The sequence below is a fragment of the Candoia aspera genome, chromosome 4 (genome assembly GCF_035149785.1).
Source record: "Candoia aspera isolate rCanAsp1 chromosome 4, rCanAsp1.hap2, whole genome shotgun sequence".
Taxonomy (NCBI): Eukaryota; Metazoa; Chordata; class Lepidosauria; order Squamata; family Boidae; genus Candoia; species Candoia aspera.
The window spans coordinates 104,168,833-104,187,375 of record NC_086156.1 but is presented as its reverse complement, the minus strand read 5'-3'; the positions used below and the strand labels follow the sequence as shown (position 1 = coordinate 104,187,375).

The 18,543-nt window shown below is 43.7% G+C and overlaps 1 protein-coding gene across 1 annotated transcript; it reads right to left on the bottom strand.

Annotated features, from left to right (window-relative positions):
* Nucleotides 1-3,802: 3,802 nt before the first annotated feature.
* LOC134496821 (vomeronasal type-2 receptor 26-like) lies at nt 3,803-17,380 on the bottom strand. Its single transcript, XM_063302533.1, has 6 exons — nt 17,136-17,380; nt 15,803-16,100; nt 14,611-14,754; nt 9,216-9,443; nt 5,106-5,232; nt 3,803-4,704 (listed from the first exon to the last, which is right to left on the bottom strand). Exons 1-6 carry the CDS (start codon nt 17,378-17,380, stop codon nt 3,803-3,805), a joined length of 1,944 nt encoding a protein of 647 aa, XP_063158603.1.
* Nucleotides 17,381-18,543: the final 1,163 nt, after the last annotated feature.

Sequence of the window (18,543 nt, the reverse complement as noted above, 5' to 3'; positions counted from 1 at the left end):
GGTCGACAGAAAGAGCAATGGTAAAGGCAAGAACCTTTTCTTCTTGAACAGACCTTAGAGGGAATGCACCCTGAAAAGGAGGAAGTTGGTTAAAACACAGGTCAATACAAGGATAAACTGTCAAAACAGCCCAATGGCAACCCTTTCCCTGTTATTGCTAATCTCGGAGATTTCAGTGGCACAAGGGGAATTGTGAGGGCTCTTTTCAAAGTGTAGCACTTCTGACCATATTTCCCCCAGCAGCCCTTGTGCAGCTGTGATTCTGCCAAAGAAACACAAATGGAACACAGTCATTTTGCTAATTATAAAGCAAATAACAACCTTCTCCCAACTCTCTAGTCCCTGATGATCTAGAGAAATGATGTTTGGGTGACATCTGAATGTGGCTAGTGCAAGGGTTATAGTCGGTGTGCTATAGGAAGTGTAAATTGCTTTTTGTTGCCTTGCAATCCTTCTTTTTTTTTTTGCCTCATCCTTATATTCGCAAAAGACTCAGGAAGTTTAGCTCTTGAGAGTGAGGTTAGCACCACTGATCGACTCCAACCCCTCACTGCGATGCCAACTGGTCAGCCATTTGTTGGTGTCAGCCCCGTTTTCTGCTCTGTCAAGGGCACTCTGTATGTTATTCCTCTCTTCTGAGTCATTTCCCTTTACTCCTCATATTTTTTATCTTAATATTTCCATCAGGAATCCGGTTTCTTCTCCATCTTCACTGACGTCAGAGGCTGGAGAGTATCAGTCCCAGGACAGGGGGACTCCACGCCCTTCCCCCAAAACTCTCTTCACTCGGATATGAGAGCAGGGACAGTAAACTTTCAGACATCATATTTCATATCCAAGAAAAAATCTTACCCTTTGCTGACCCCAAAAAAAAATCTTATAAAAAAAGCAGAGGGGATTTAGGCAACCTTTTTTCCACACAAAAGTGCCTGGCACCCAAAATAAAAGGTAAACCAGAGGTGAGATGTGACTGAGAATCTTGTGTTCATTTCTCTCCCTACTATTATGTCAATCCTTGTTATTCAGTGGAATTTATTCATTCATTTATTTATTTATTTATATTTATTTGATTTCTATAGCCACCCATCTCAGTGAGTGACTCTGGGCACTTACAACAATAAAACTATAAAACAATTAAAACAATTAAAACAATTACAATTAAAACAGTTAAAATATAAAATAAATACAAAAGAAAACATTCATGGCTGCCAAGTAAGCAATGCATGGATATTAATACAGCCATGAGATGGGACCATCCACACACTCGAGGCCCCAGACCCAGGCACAAAGCCAGATCTTCATGGCTGACGAATGGCCAGCAGGGTCGGGGACATCCTAGTTTCTGGAGGGAGGATGTTCCAGAGCACAGGCGCTATTGAAGAGAAGGCCCGCCTTCTAGTTCCCACCAGCTGACACTCCCTGGCTGACGGGACCCACAGCATACCCAACCAACTAGATCGAAATGTACAGTACACACGACCTACCTGGTTTGAGATTTAAGATAAGACCTTAAGAGCCGGCTAACAGCCTTTTTTTCCCCACTCATAGGTTGATTTGTTATGTGGAACTTAGTAAGCAATAGTAAGCCCAGTAAGCCAGCAGCAGAGGCCAAACAGAAAATATCTCCATGACTGTCAAATGTTTCCCCTTGGTGGTTAGTTAATTTGGGTGAAATTACAGCAACGGAGGGGGCCCACCCGGTGGCGGTCATGAGAGAGAGACCATCAGCCATACACCACTCTCCTTCAAAGTTTACAGGGACATTCAGACCGATTTGATTTTACCCCTATTAGGTAAAGAAATGGAAACATCAGACAAGCACACTGTGAAGTGCCTTTTAGAAGATTTGAAGCCCTCTGTCACTCTCTCAGTAGCTGTTTTGGGTAGTGACAATGGAAATAAGAAAGAGCTGGGACGAGAATTACATAGATTTTTTTCCTTCAGTCTAATTGTGCTGTAACTTTATGGATAATAGCTCTATTGTTAAAATATTACCTTTTTGAGTTTCAGGAATCTGTATAGGAGAGGAAAAAGAGTTAATTAGAGATGTCACCAGGGCAAGCCTTTAGTCCTGAAACGTAGGAGGCAATTACAAAAACCATAGGGCATTTCACCATTATGTAGGATGGAGAAGAGTAGCGTCCCTGTGAGGTGAACTGGCCTGAGCCTGCGGCCTCCCTTCTTTGAATTAATTGGATGTAATTAATTATCATCCAGAGCCATTAAGTAGAACTGTCTGCTCTATTCAATTAAAACTCCTTGGATACTTTTTCCTTTTCTCTAAAATGGCAAGCTACATCATCCTGATTCTTGGGAGATCCCAATCCATAAATCATTGTCACACTGGGAAGCCCTTTGGACCTTTTGGTGGATGGCCATGGGATCTGACTAAAAGTTAGACCCAAGTCCCAGCTGCTGTGGCTGGAAGAACCTCTTCATGGAGGGTCTCTGTCTGCAAGTGAAAGAAGCTCCAATAGTGGGATGGGAGGTTGTGACCTAAGGAGCTCTGGTCCCTCCGGTGCCTTAGAACCAGCCAATGGACATCTACCAAATGAAGGAGAAAAGGCTTCGAAAGTCCTGGATCAAAAGGTCCATTGTCCTTCTATGAGGACTTAATCTGGATCCTCCAGTTACACCAAAACTAAAACCAATAAAGCATTGATTATGCTGAGAAGGCCAGCAGGAGCACATTCTCAGAAGAGACCATGGAAGCATTTTAGAATAGGCAGGGTTGAGGAGCACCTGACTCAAGGCTGAATGACATTCAAAGCAAGGCAAAGACTTTCATGGATGAGAGATTTATGATTAGCTTTTTCTCTGTCATGGTAGTAAGATAACATTTAGTCAGTAATTATTTATTTATCTTACAGACTCAACTTTTTGTGGCTCACAGCTACCATCTCTTTGTGAGTCACAGCTACTGAAACATAATAGAAGCATTCCCAACAAGGATTAGAGGAAGACCTAAAGCTATAACAACAGAGGAAAAACAATATTTGGAGTCCAGATAGAGAGGTCTTCTTCGGGAGACAATGTCCTAATGGGGGCTGCATCCCTGAAAAAACCCTTCCTTCCCTGATGACCATCCAGCCGTTTCTGTGTTGAATTAGAAACCTGGCAAATTCTGCCCAGGTAAAAACTCAAATAGCCTGAATAAAAACTAGTAGCATTTTCAGCCAGGCTGTGCTGATCAAGCACATGGGAAAGGGTAGCCTGGGCTGTGTTTGGAGAGCAGAAGCAGGGAGGAGGCATTAACTATGTTTCAAGATCAAAGCTAAAATTCAGTTGTCTCTTGTCCAAGTTATAACTGACTCATGTAAGTGTGTCTGTGCAAGCCTCGTTTGTTTTCTCATGATGACATGCTCAGATGGGTTTGATGATAAAACCATGCCAGTATAAATGTGTGCGACAGTTTGGATGTTAGAAAATAAAGAATCAGTAAGACCTTTTCTGAATAACTATGAAGTGTTATCACCAAGACTTATATATCAATCAAACCATGGAGAAAGAGATATAATAAAATATGTACGTCAGCAATAAGAAGAGAAAACATAGAATAAAAGCGGTTTAATCACCAGCAGCAGCATTGGAGAGGGGTGGGCTTTCAAAGTGTCAAACAAAGAGTGGATACTGAGCTATCAAAACCCTTCTCCTTTACTCCATGGAAAATACATCCAGAACATGAAAAAAAGGAAGGACTTCAGTTGCTTTGCCATGTCTGCCATCTAGAACTTTTGGGCTCTCCCCTAAAGATATTTCTAGTCACTGATATATGCAGAAAATAGAATGTTGTGAGTAGTCATTATACTATCCTCCTGTTCAAATGTCCTTTTGTGTTTAGATGTGGGCTCAACAACATGATGTAGCACTTGGGGAGAAAGATGCAGCCCAGGAGACCTGTGGTAGAGGCCAAGATGGAGAAGATCTCCACAGCCACCATATGTTTTCCTTTGGTGCTCAGATAGGCTGGAATGAAAGACAGCCAAACGCTGCAAAACACAAGCATGCTGAAGGTGATCAGCTTGGCTTCATTGAAAGTATCTGGCAATTTTCTTGCAAAGAAAGCCACAGTGAAACTGATGCTGGCCAGCAGCCCCAAATAGCCCAGGACAACATAGAACATGGAATCCGAGCCTTCATTACATTGCACAATGATCTCATCAGTCAGGGAATGCATGTCCAACTCTGGGAAGGGAGGAGAGGTGATCAACCATGCTGCACAGATAACAGCTTGGATAAAGGAGCAAAGGACAATGACAGATGCTGCCAGTCTTCTCCCTAGCCACTTCCTCATCCGTTTTCCTGGCTTGGTGGCCAAGAAGGCCAGAACTACCGTGATGGTTTTGGCCAAGACACAGGAAACCGAGATGGAGAAAATGGTGCCAAACAGAGTTTGCCTGAGAAAGCAGGTCACTTCCCCAGGCCAGCCAATAAAGAACAGGGAGCAGAGAAAGCAGAGGAGGAGAGAGGAGAGAAGGATGCATGTGATGTTCCTGTTGTTGGCTTTGACAATGGGGGTGTCCCAGTGCAGAAGAAAGATCACTGCCACTAAAATGAGGGTTGTTGAAAAGAAAAGAATCAAGGAAGTCAGAGCGACTCCCAAGGGTTCGCCGTAGGATAAATAGCTGAAACCTTTGGGAAGGCACTGGTCTTTTTCTGCATTGGAATAGTGGTCTTCTGGGCATCTCCCACATTGGTCTGCATCTGAAATACATGAAGAAGGCCTTGTCATTTCCAAACATGCAGAACATTGTACACAACTAACTTAGAGAAAACACTCCTGGTGATGCCATTCCTCCTCCCCAGTCCACTCACACAATTATCCTTTCTCAACCTTTCACAAAAGATTCTGTGCTATCATGAATGCAAAAGTTCAATTTCTGTGTTTCCATGCTACTTTCCACTGTTTCTTTCTTAAAAGAACTGCATCTCTCAACATGGTGAAGGAGATCAATTTATACAGAATGTAAGCTAACAAATGTTCCTGAAGTTTAATATTTCACTAGGTACTATAGCAAAATTGGAAAAAATGAAATAAGAATGCACTTGAAAATTCTGGATGTTCCTCCTTTATAATTCTTTTCTTTCTTTTCTCTTCCACTTGCCAATTTCAGCTGAAATTCTTCCTTCGGGGCATTTGGTACAATTGTAGCAACAAGCTTGTTTCCCTTCCTGAACAGCCTTGCTGTACCCCTGGCGGCATCTCTGCACACATCTGGCAAGAGGAGGTACCTGAAAATGATCAACAGTAAGGTTTATGGGTAGCATTCACCAACCACATCTGGATATTCTCCGCTTCATTTGGAAACAGTGAAATTAGAAAGGGAACTGGTTTGCGAAATTGAAGGAGGGTGCAACCCCTTTTGAGCACAAGACATCCCATGATATAAATAGTCGTTGGAAGTGTTCTACCTTTCTAGCAACCATCCTGTATTGCATGATACCATGTCCTACTTATTTGGTATTGTACAACCACAAAAGGCGATAGCATGGTAGCCTCTGCTATTTGGAGTATATGTGTAGTTTCTTTGTGTCATAGCCACATAGAGCGCATCCACCAGTAGCAACCCTTGTTTCTTTTCAGAAAGTGTGCTCATTTTACTTCCTTTGTTGCAGAAGACATAATTTTGCATCCACAAGAAAGCTAAGAAGAAATTTAAATGGGGGAAACTATACAAGGAAATAATATTGTACATTTTAAAAATGAGAGGAAATTCTCAAATAAGTTTTCCGTTTTGTGAGAAAGAGGGAAATATTCACTTGAAAAAAATTGTTGTATTGTTTTGTCCAGCCTCAGCACTTTCACTCAGTTTTTCCACATGCCTGCTTATTCTTTCCCATAAGAATGGAGAAATAATATCCCACTCATATATATTCTCTATACATAGGAGATATTTACTATGAAGTTTCATCACATTTTAAAAGCGATTTGCTCCTTACATTTATTCTGTAATTTTCTTTTAAAAATTCCATAACAACTTCTTAAAGTTAGTAGCATATTAAGGAATTTTAAAACACTGATTCACACAAATATCCTTATATCATAAAACATTCCAGGATGCAACTCAGGATAGGAAACCAAATTCTCTTTGTAAATATTTTCATGACGAGAAACACAAACATCCAGCAAAATGACTAGACTCCAGGACATTATGACTATGCTCTACTTGGATTTTCACGTCTTTAACCAAGGATATTATGAATTATGAGTTCAACTAGCCCCAGACGTCATGACACAGCTAGCTCAAAGCCGAAAGGACGGCTAGCAGCCGCCGGTGCTGGTGGTGAACGGTGAATCCGATGTTCTAAGGATCAACACACCATTGGAACCTGGAATGTAAGATCTATGAGCCAGGGCAAATTGGATGTGGTTATTGGTGAGATGTCAAGATTAAAGATAGACATTTTGGGCATCAGTGAACTGAAATGGACTGGAATGGGCTACTTCACATCAAATGACCACCAGATCTACTACTGTGGACAAGAGAACCACAGAAGAAATGGAGTAGCCTTCAAAATTAATAGTAAAGTGGCTAAAGCAGTGCTTGGATACAATCCAAAAAACAATAGAATGATCTCAATTCAAATTCAGGGCAAGCCATCTAACATCAAAGTGATCCAAATATACACCCCAACCACAGATGCTGAAGAAGCTGAAGTAGATGAGTTCTATGAGGATCTGCAGCATCTACTGGACAACACGCCTAAAAGAGATGTTATTTTCATCACAGGAGACTGGGATGCTAAGGTGGGCAGTCAGATGACACCTGGAATTACAGGTAAGCATGGCCTGGGAGAACAAAATGAAGCAGCACGCAGGCTAATAGAATTTTGCCAAGACAACTCAATGTGCATAACAAACACTCTCTTTCAACAACCTAAGAGACACCTTTATAAATGGACTCCACCAGATGGACAACACCGAAATCAGATTGACTACATCCTTTCCAGCCAAAGGTGGTGGACATCTATACAGTCGGTAAAAATAAGACCTGCAGCTGACTGTAGTTCAGATCATGAACTTCTTCTTGCACAATTTAGGATCAGACTAAAGAGATTAGGGAAGACCCACAGATCAGCTAGATATGAGCTCACTAATATTCCTAAGGAATATGCAGTGGAGGTGAAGAATCGATTTAAGGGACTGGACTTGGTAGAGAGGGTCCTGGAAGAACTATGGACAGAAGTTTGCAACATTGTTCAGGAGGCAGCAACAAAATACATCCCAAAGAAAGAGAAAACCAAGAAGGCAAAATGGCTGTCTGCCGAGACACTAGAAGTAGCCCAAGAAAGAAGGAAAGCAAAAGGCAACAGTGATAGGGGGAGATATGCCCAATTCAATGCAAAATTCCAGAGGCTAGCCAGAAGAGATAAGGAATTATTTTTAAACAAGCAATGCGTGGAGGTGGAAGAAGACAATAGAATAGGAAGGACAAGAGACCTCTTCCAGAAAATTAGAAACATCAGAGGTAAATTCCAGGCAAAAATGGGTAAGATCAAAAACAAAGATGGCAAGGACCTAACAGAAGAAGAAGAGATCAAGAAAAGGTGGCAAGAATATACGGAAGACCTGTATAGGAAGGATAACAATATTGGGGATAGCTTTGACAGTGTGGTCAGTGAGCTAGAGCCAGACATCCTGAAGAGTGAGGTTAAATGGGCCTTAAGAAGCATTGCTAATAACAAGGCAGCAGGAGACGACGGCATCCCAGCTGAACTGTTCAAAATCTTGCAAGATGATGCTGTCAAGCATGCTTGATGCATGCTATATGCCAGCAAATTTGGAAAACACAAGAATGGCCATCAGATTGGAAAAAATCAACTTATATCCCCATACCAAAAATGGGAAACACTAAAGAATGTTCAAACTATTGAACAGTGGCACTCATTTCACATGCCAGTAAGGTAATGCTCAAGATCCTGCAAGGCAGACTTCAGCAATTCATGGAGCGAGAATTGCCAGATGTTCAAGCTGGGTTTAGAAAAGGCAGAGGAACTAGGGACCAAATCCACTGGATAATGGAAAAAGCCAGGGTGTTTCAGAAAAAAACATCTATTTCTGTCTTATTGACTATTCCAAAGCCTTTGACTGTGTCGACCATAACAAATTGTGGCAAGTTCTTAGCGGTATGGGGATACCAAGTCATCTTGTCTGCCTCCTGAAGAATCTGTATAACGACCAAGTAGGAACAGTAAGAACAGAACATGGAACAACGGACTGGTTTAAGATTGGGAAAGGAGTATGGCAGGGTTGTATACTCTCACCCTACCAATTCAACTTGTACGCAGAACACATCATGCAACATGCTGGGCTTGAGGAATCCCAGGCTGGAGTTAAAATCACTGGAAGAAACATTAACAATCTCAGATATGCAGATGATACCACTTTGATGGCTGAAAGCGAAGAGGAACTGAGGAGCCTGATGATGAAGGTGAAAGAAGAAAGTGCAAAAGCTGGCTTGCAGCTAAACCTCCAAAAAACCCAAGATTATGGCAACCAGCTTGATTGATAACTGGCCAATAGAGGGAGAAAATGTAGACGCAGTGAAAGACTTTGTATTTCTAGGTGCAAAGATTCCTGCAGATGCTGACTGCAGTCAGGAAATCAGAAGACACTTAATCCTTGGGAGAAGAGCAATGACAAATCTCGATAAAATAGTGAAGAGCAGAGACATCACACTGACAACAAAGGTCTGCATAATTAAAGCAGTGGTAATTCCAGTAGTAACATATGGCTGCGAGAGCTGGACCATAAGGAAGGCGGAGAGAAGGGAGATAGATGCTTTGGAACTGTGGTGTTGGAGGAAAATTCTGAGAGTGCCTTGGACTGCAAGAAGATCCAACCAGTCCATCCTCCAGGAAATAAAGCCAGACTGCTCACTTGAGGGAATGATATTAAAGGCAAAATTGAAATACTTTGGCCACATCATGAGAAGACAGGACACCCTGGAGAAGGTGCTGATGCTAGGGAGAGTGGAAGGCAAAAGGAAAAGGGGCCGAGCAAGGGCAAGATGGATAGATGATATCCTCGAGGTGACGGGCTTGTCCCTGGGGGAATTGGGGGTGTTGACGACCGACTGGAGGCTCTGGAGTGGGCTGGTCCATGAAGTCATGAAGAGTCGGAAGTGAATGAATGAATAAACAACAACAAAATTATGAATTATAAAATTATAATTTTATATCTGAACTAATTAAAGAACCCCCAAATTTCCCACCTGCTGAAACTTGTGATTCCACAGAATGGCACTTTCACTGATGATGAACGTCTTCCCATCGGGGGCTTTGGAGACCATCCTTCCAATCTGAATTCTCTGGAAAGATTTGTTGTGGAACGTGACCATGTTGAAGATGTCATATCCAGGGTCAAAGTCCCCCTTCTCATCAAAAATGATTTCATCTCCTGCACCGTTATTAAAATGGGTGTTTCCCAAAAAGTAATGAAGCTGGATTTGAGGGAGAAGAAAAGTAGAACAGATGAGAAAGCAAGATCAGAAAGCATTCTCAGTAGAAGATAGGGTTCTCACATAAGCAGGGCAAAACAGCAGTTGTTGGAAAACTAAAGAACAGGGGGAAACATGCCATCCCACCCAGAAGTGGGAGGGAGCAAGCAGATTGTTATATATGGTGGTAATCACAAGGGGACATGGAACACTGCTTCTCTATATAGCCCCTCTTCCTGAATCACAGCATTGTTGAACTTCTATTGAATCTGGCTTCCTAACGTTCTCCAATAATTATTATTTATATTCTTGGATATCATGGAAGCTTCCCTTCCTCATTCCAATCCTTCTTGTGACATATGTCCGGACTGTTATAATGCGTATAATGCATCTGGAATGTTACAATGGAAATACATCCTACCAATTGGAAGGGGAAATTTTATATATCAAGAGGTAAGTGCACCATCCAGTTGAGATGATCTTCTGGGGACTAAACAACCATGTAGGTACCTTTCCAAGAGTCCTGAAATGGTTTCTTATTGCCTCGTCTTACTTTTTTTAAATTGCTAGTCGAACCAAGAGGTGATATTTCGGTGATAGCCGAGGGGAGGCACAGTGTGTGAGTGTGGGTGGTGGTTGGGCTCTACTAGTGCCGAGACCATCAGCTGGTGCACTGGGGTGGGGGGCCTTCATCGCCCTGTGATTGAGTTGAACTGTGGTTGTGTGAACGAATGGAGGGGTCCCTATCCTTAACCAGTGATCTCAGGAGTCCCGGAGTGGGGACTAATGGATCTCAAGATTCTGCTTGTTGTAGGGCAGGGCAGGTGATTGAGGTGGTGACGGGTAGGGATGATATGACAGGAGCCAGAGCGTGGGTCATCATAGAGGAAGACACCCCCAGTGTTTGTTACCTGTGGCATGTTCCCTGGTCCTGGATAGCAGACTTGTGGTTGTCCTGACTTTTGGCTGCTTCTTTGTAATGCCAGGTCAATAAACAACAAGGCCCCCCTCATATGTGACTTGATCACAGAAGAGGGGGCAGACCTGGCATGTATTACGGAAACCTGGCTGGGCATGGAAGGAGATGTTGCTCTTTTGGAGATATGTCCGGCTGGGTTTCGAGTCTGGCATCAGCTGTGACCTCAGGGCAGGGGAGGAGGGGTAGCTGTTGTCATCTGAGAATCCCTAGTGGCTGTCAGGGGTCCTGATCCACAAGTGGCCGGGTATGAGACCCTATTTTTCAAGCTGGGTTCCTGAAAACAGTCGGGAGTGTTGCTATTGTACCAGCCTCCCTGCTGCATAGCAACCTCCCTGCCTGAGCTGCTCGAGGCCGTCTCGGGGCTGGCGGTGGAATTCCCCAGGCTTATGGTATTGGGGGACTTCAATCTGCCATCCCTGGGGCAGGCCTTGGAAGTAGCCTGGGAGTTCATGGCTACCATGGCAGCCATGGGCCTGTTTCAGATTATTCAGGACCTGACTCAAGACAGTGGCCTCACCCTGGACCTAGTTTTCTTGTCGGAGCAGTGGCAAGTTGATCTGAGGGGAGAATTACATCTTTCCCCTTTGTCATGGTCAGATCATGCCCTGGTGGCCTTGAGATTCTCTCATGCCACCCCCTTCTGCAGGGAGGCAGGACCCATTCAATTGGTCTGCCCCTGATAACTGATGGACCCGGCTGGGTTTCAGAGGGAGCTGGGGGTTATACCCGAGTCTCTCCTGCACAGTCCAGCGGAGGCCCTGGCTGCTGCCTGGAATAGGGAGGCGGCCGGAGCCTTGGGCAGGATTGCACCTGTGCAGCCTCACTTGCCCACCCAAACCCGGCACTCCCCGTGGTTTACAGAGGAGCTGCGGGTTTTGAAGAGGGTTAAGAGATGCCTAGAGCGCCACTGGAGGAAGACAAAAGCCGAACCCAACCGAACACAAGCTAGAGCGGTGATTAAGGCCTACCTTGTGGCGTTTAGAGCCGCAAAGTGCCAGTACTTCTCGACTCTTATTGTGTCTGCAGAATGCCACCCAGTGGCCCTGTTTAAGGTTATCCGATCCCTTTTGGGGAAAGGGTAGTCAGAAATCCACCTACAGGGCTATGCTGAGTAATTTTCGGGGCACCTGCAGGATAAGATCGCTTAGATCCGGACTGAGTTGGATTCCGAGCATGAGACAGAGTCAGAAGAGATACCCAGGGAACATACTTACCAGGTTATCTGGGACCAGTTCGATCCTGTTGAACCTGAGGAAGTGGACAGGGTCCTTCGGACTACCACATGCCAATTAGACCCATGCCCCTCCTGGCTGGTGAAAGCAGCTCGGGAGGTGACATGTGGCTGGGTCCAGGTGATGATAAATACATCCTTGAGGGAGGGGGTGTTCCCAGCAGCCTTTAAAGAAGCGCTGGTGTGCCCCCTTTTCAAGAAAACATTGCTGGACCCTACTATACTGGACAATTTTTGCCCAGTCTCCCACCTCCCCTTATTGGGGAAGGTGGTTGAGAAAGTGGTGGCTTTGCAGTTCCAGGGGGTCCTGGAGGAAACGGATTATCTAGACCCTGTTCAGTCAGGTTTCAGGTCTGGTTATGGGACGGAAATGGCATTGGTTGCACTTATGGATGACCTCTGGCGGGAGCGGGATGGAGGCAGCGCATCCATCCTTGGTCTTCTTGATGTCTCAGTGGCTTTCAATACCATCGACCATGGTATCCTTCTCTACCGACTTAGGGAGTTGGGGGTGGGTGGTGTGGTTCTGTGCTGGTTCACCTCCTTCCTCCAGGGTTGGTCCCAGTCAGTGTTGATAGGGAGTGAGAGATCCGGCCCACGGCCCCTACTTTGTGGGGTGCCACAGGGTTTGGTACTCTCTCCCTCCTTTTTAACATCTACATGAAACCACTGGGTGAGATCATCCGTCACTACGGGGTTAGGTATCATCAATATGCAGATGATACCCAATTATACATCTCCATCCTGGGTGAAGTAAGTGATGCCGTGGCCCTCCTTTCTGAGTGCCTGGGGGCTGTGGGGGCCTGGATGGGGGACAACAGGTTGCAGCTGAACCGGGGGATGATGGAGTGGCTATGGATTAATGTCTTCTTGATCTCTGGGAAATTGTCATCTTTAGTTCTGGATGGGGTTGCACTGCCCCAGACAGACCCAGTGCATAACTTGGGTGTCCTCCTGGACTCACGGCTCCTGCTCGAAGAGCAGGTGGCAGCCGTGGCTAGGAGGGCCTTTGTGCAACTTCATGTTGTGCACCAGTTACGCCCCTTCCTGGAGCAAGAGGCCCTTCGAACGGTCACTCATGCCCTGATTATCTCCCATATAGACTACTGCAATGCACTCTACATGGGGCTACCCTTGAAGAGTAGCTGGAAGCTACAGCTGGTGCAAAATGCAGCTGCACAGGTGATCTTGAGTTTCCCAAGATCAGCACATGTCACCCCTTTGCTCTGCGAGCTGCATTGGTTGCCAGAATGCTTCCTGGTCCAATTCAAGGTGTTGGCTATCACCTTTAAAGGCCTACATGGCAAGGGTCCAGGTTAGCTATGGGACCGTCTCTTCCCCATCAGATCAACCCGTCCCTCCTGGTCATGCAGAGGGGGCATGCTATGGAGCCTGTCAATATGAGGATTCCATCTGGCAGGGTCCAGGAGGCAGGCCTTCTCTGCAACAGCCCCTGCCCTTTGGAATATCCTTCCCCCGGAAGTGAGATTGGCTCCCTCCCTCCTGGACTTTAGGAAACAACTAAAGACCTGGTTCTGTTATCATGCCTGGGGCGGGAAAGAGAGTAGCCATTCCTGGGGATGGTTAGTTTCTTAGAAGGACCCTGCTCTGCTTGCAAATTACAGAGAACTTTCAGCCATTGGCGTTTTTATCATATTTATTTCACTATATATTATAGTATTTCACAGTTTTATATTTTTCTTATTTATGTTTTATTGTAAACTGCCCAGAGTCCCTTTTGGGAGATGGGTGGTGATAAATTTGATTAAGAAATTAATAAATAATATTTGCTTATGGTTGCTCCTCCACGTATATTCTGGGCCCAACCCTGCTGATTTCTGAGGCCACATAAGCCGGGCAGGGTGATGAACTTGCTGAGAATATATAACTTATAATAGGTGCAACTTTTGATTTTGTGAAACCATTCATTTTCTTTTCTACTCAAGCAGCACATACCCTTCAATCAGTCACAGCACGTGCCCACCATCTTTCTTCATGACTACCGCAGCAGATGCTGAAGTGTATGATGGCATATCTGTAAACCTTTTCTCTACGCATGTGTGTATAAATAATCCTGCAGCAAGAGCAGCAGGGCTACTTAGCCGGAACATATACGTTGTTTCCCAAATGAGAATGGGACGGGCCCCATAACAAAGACTGAGGAGACAAACCACAGCAATTTTAGTTCTGTGCGCTCAAATTTTGTGATCTTTGGCAGCATCTGTGTATTTGTGTGACTGATGACATACCTGCCATGGCTGAACCTCCCAAATATTTGCCCCATCCTGATTCCTCAGGGAAGCTGCCTTTGCTCTTCTTGAACGCATTGCTTGCAAAGCATGTGCTGCAGAGTAAACCCCATTGTAGATGTTGTAGCTCTCTCCAGACATGGTCATTTCAAAGACAGAGCCAGGAAGACTCCCCAGTTTTTCTCTCCCAGTGCAGCGATTTGCTCCTTTGAGATCTGGGCGGAATGAACAGCGAAATGCAGACTCCCAGAACCAAGTCATGTCAGGAAAGCGATTTGAAAAAGGGTTTATGCTCTCAAGAAACTCCTGAAATCTTGGCACCCGATTTGTGTGGAGTGAGAAGTATAAGGACCCATTGAAGGTTTGTGCTGGGAAACTCCCCCTTTCACTTAACACTATAGTGAAATCCCACTGGGATGTTGTGATCCAGACTCTGTGATCTACTGGGGTCATATCAAAAAATTCAGAAGAATGTAGAACCCATTGTAGACCCTCCATGGATTGGGCACTCCCAGAGACAAGGAACACATTGATTTTCTTCTCTAAGAGGGCATCTCCTATTTTGTGTAGTGTTGCAAGAAGAGACTGTTTATTTAATCTCAAATTTATCAGAAGTGGGATCAACTGCATCCAAGCAATGCAAATATCATTCTGGAAGAGCTTTGGCTGGAGATTTTGGAGAAAGGTTTCCCCATTCTCATCCTCAGATACCAAAAGGCCAATCCAGTTCCATCCAAAATGCTTCAGTAGCTGGACAATCCCCTCATACTGTAAGTTTTCATTGGGAACCATGCTGAAGAAGGAAGGGAACTGCCTTTTATCACTCAGGACTGGGTCAGAGGAGCCATAACTGAGCTTTTTAGGAGAAAGAGGCATTGAAAATTAAATTGACAAGTGCATCCTTTTCTCTTGAGGAACATAAAGCTTTTCCATTCTCCCCAGAACATTGGATTCTACTTAAACATTACGAGTGAATTGCACATAACCAAGCATTACCATCAAGATTTACATGGAAGAAGATCATAATGTTCACAACATGAGACCCTGAGAATGTGGGCTCCCATTCACAACTGGGAAAGGTGAGGACTTCAGTTTCCGTCATTCCTGATCACTGGATGTACTGGCTGAAACTGATGGGTACTCAAATTCAGCAAGAAGCGGAGATCTTCTTAGATCACTGCTGCTAATGTAGGTTTTGACTGGTAATAAATGATTTATGAATAATTTTCAGCCCACCCTTTTTTGCACCATTAAGATTTATTTATTTATTTATTTATTTATAAATGTATTCACCACCCATCTCCACTTCAGGGAGGTTTACAATAAAACGGGGAAGGGCAGATACACTTCCCTCAATATAAAGATGCAACCTTCCTTAGCAATGACCAAGTTTTTCTTGCCTGAAAACTCCCTAGGAGACTTTTTCCTATAAAGATGGCACAAAAGCTGTTGGAGGGCAGGATAGTCTTAACACTTCCTTACAAATCCTCCTGGAATTGGGCAGTTGTAAGGTTACATCTAGGAAGGATAATTTTAGCCTGTGAGGAGACCAAGGGAAAAATGTCACTACTTTGGGCAAAATAGTAAAGTCAGAGAGGCTGTCATACACCTCCAGATATGGCAATGTGTATTTCAAATGCCTATTCCTCAAATGTACCTGTATGCAACATTTGGTGTTTTTTCCCCCTCTGCCAAATAAAATCCTTTTTCCCCCCCCCCCCCATTTATTTTTACCCAATATCTATTTTCCTGGATTTTTTTGATAGACCCTATTCATTTTTTCAAAATAGAAATTATTTTCCTGTTTCTTCATTGTATATTCTCATTCTGTCTTTTTCATCATTTCCTATTCTGTGCAGACTCTTTCTGAAACTCCATCTTGATCTGTGGAAAATGCTCATACCTGTGGAATCTTGTAGGTATTCAGGACGTGGGCCATGTGGATGGAGTTTGGGGAGGTGAGGCCACCAATGATAGCCAAGAGGTTCCTCCTCCTCCTTCTGAAACAGTTGTAGTTGATGGGATTCCTTTGTTTCAAGAAGAGAAGATCTAGGAGGTGCTTACTGGCCAGCCTGACACTGAAACAGTTTTCATAAACCTCCAATCCTAGTGTGGTGTTGGGTAACAGCTGGAGGTCCTGGTTGATCTCACGAACAGCAAAATACATGGAAAGAATGTGCTGGTAGTTTTTTGGCATCATGCTGAAAGGAGAGTGCACAAGGACATATCGTTATACCAGCCATAGAAGCAAAATAGTTTTAAATAATGTAGGGAATTCCAGCAATTTGTGCAGAGGGGAGTAATTTTGGATTTTCCAAAGACTGTAAACCAAGAATCAGATTTACTTTTCATGTGAACAGGAAATCCACATTCAGCAGCATATCAACTTTTCAAGTCAACTTTGGGGGGATATATGTGAATTATATGCTCACGTATAAAAAATAAACTTTTAGTTCACCCATTGTATGATGTTTTGCAACTTCCTTCTTTCTTTCTTGTGGAAAGATGAACTCCTTCATCTCTTTATCTGCTTCTGGTACTAATACTGTGTAAAAATTCACATCCAGCTAGTCTTAAATCAATATATGTGAACACTCAATATGGAGATACATCTTCACACTCTACTTTCAAATCTTTTAATCTTTTCCAAATATTCTCTTCATCCACTGGAATTAGCTAATAAACCATTGGATGAGGGGTGTCTCCAGTGAATTTCTCAGAAGTGAGTCTCTTGGAATTTTATTCCCTTTAAAATACTGCTCCTAATGTGTTCCTGTAAATAATTACACTATCCTGCCTTTCAATTTCTGAATTCTGCTTTCCAGTTAGAGAAGACGTGGAAAGCCCCAGTATTTCTTCTATTGGAAAAAGATGGAGAGTCCAATGGCCCTATTTTAAATGAGCTCTATGAGACTTTGATTCTTGGGATGGGTGGAGGAGAAATGTTTGAGTATGCCTTGGAAACTCAGTATTCTGAGAATGTATGCTAAATGTATGTTTGATAAATCTCAAAGATGGTCCATTAATTTAGAAGCCGATCCAAGTTTTATGTTTTCTGGATGTTTACTTAAAGGCACCTCTCTGGGGGCCATGTTCAAAATTCCTAGTTCCGCTGAATGTGGCAGCCAAGGGATAGGTGCAGGATCTGAACCTGCATTATCTACCCCTTGCCTTGATTCTATCAGCTTTCTCTGAAGATGCAATGCACATAATTCAAAGAAGAAAGATGCACTTACTTTCCAAATAAGTAAATCTCTGGCTCTTTGGTGAAACTCTGTAAGGTTTCGTCAATATTTAGAAGGGAAACAAATCCCCCAAGTATCATTTCCCCTCTGGAGGTGGCAGGTTTTGCTGGATCGTTGGTGAGTTGACTGCTCATGGATTCCAAACCCTCACTGACCCTCTCTGGAAGGATGAAGAAGAGCAGAAGTGTTTTGAAGGCCAGCAGTCTTGAGCCACCATCCCATCTGCTCATGTACATGGTCGACAGAAAGAGCAATGGTAAAGGCAAGAACCTTTTCTTCTTGAACAGACCTTAGAGGGAATGCACCCTGAAAAGGAGGAAGTTGGCTAAAACACAGGTCAAAATACAGGGATAAACTGTCAAGACAGCCCAATGGCAACCCTTTCCCTGTTTTTGCAAATGTCGGAGATTTCAGTGGCACAAGGGGAATTGTGAGGGCTCTTTTCAAAGTGTAGCACTTCTGACCATATTTCCCCCAGCAGCCCTTGTGCAGCTGTGTTTCTGCCAAAGAAACACAAATGGAACACAGTCATTTTGCTAATTATTAAGCAAATAACAACCTTCTCCCAACTCTCTAGTCCCTGATGATCTAGAGAAATGATGTTTGGGTGACATCTGAATGTGGCTAGTGCAAGGGTTATAGTCGGTGTGCTATAGGAAGTGTAAATTGCTTTTTGTTGCCTTGCAGTCCTTCTTTTTTTTTTTGCCTCATCCTTATATTCGCAAAAGATTCAGGAAGTTTAGCTCTTGAGAGTGAGGTTAGCACCATTGACCGACTCCAACCCCTCACTGCGATGCTGACTGGTCAGCCATTTGTTGGTGTCAGCCCAGTTTTCTGCTCTGTCAAGGGCACTCTGTATGTTATTCCTCTCTTCTGAGTCATTTCCCTTTACTCCTCATATTTTTTATCTCAATATTTCCATCAGGAATCCGGTTTCTTCTCCAACTTCACTGACGTCAGAGGCTGGAGAGAATCAGTCCCAGGACAGGGGGACTCCACGCCCTTCCCCCAAAACTCTCTTCACTCGGATATGAGAGCAGGGACAGTAAACTTTCAGACATCATATTTCATATCCAAGAAAATATGTTACCCTTTGCTGACCCCAAGAAAAAATCTTATAAAAAAAGCAGAGGGGAGTTAGGCAACCTTTTTTCCACACAAAAGTGCCTGGCACCCAAAATAAAAGGTAAACCAGAGGTGAGATGTGACTGAGAATCTTGTGTTCATTTCTCTCCCTACTAATATGTCAATCCTTGTTATTCAGTGGAATTTATTCATTTATTTATTTACTTATTTATATTTATTTGATTTCTATAGCCACCCATCTCAGTGAGTGACTCCGGGCACTTACAACAATAAAACTATAAAACAATTAAAACAATTAAAACAATTACAATTA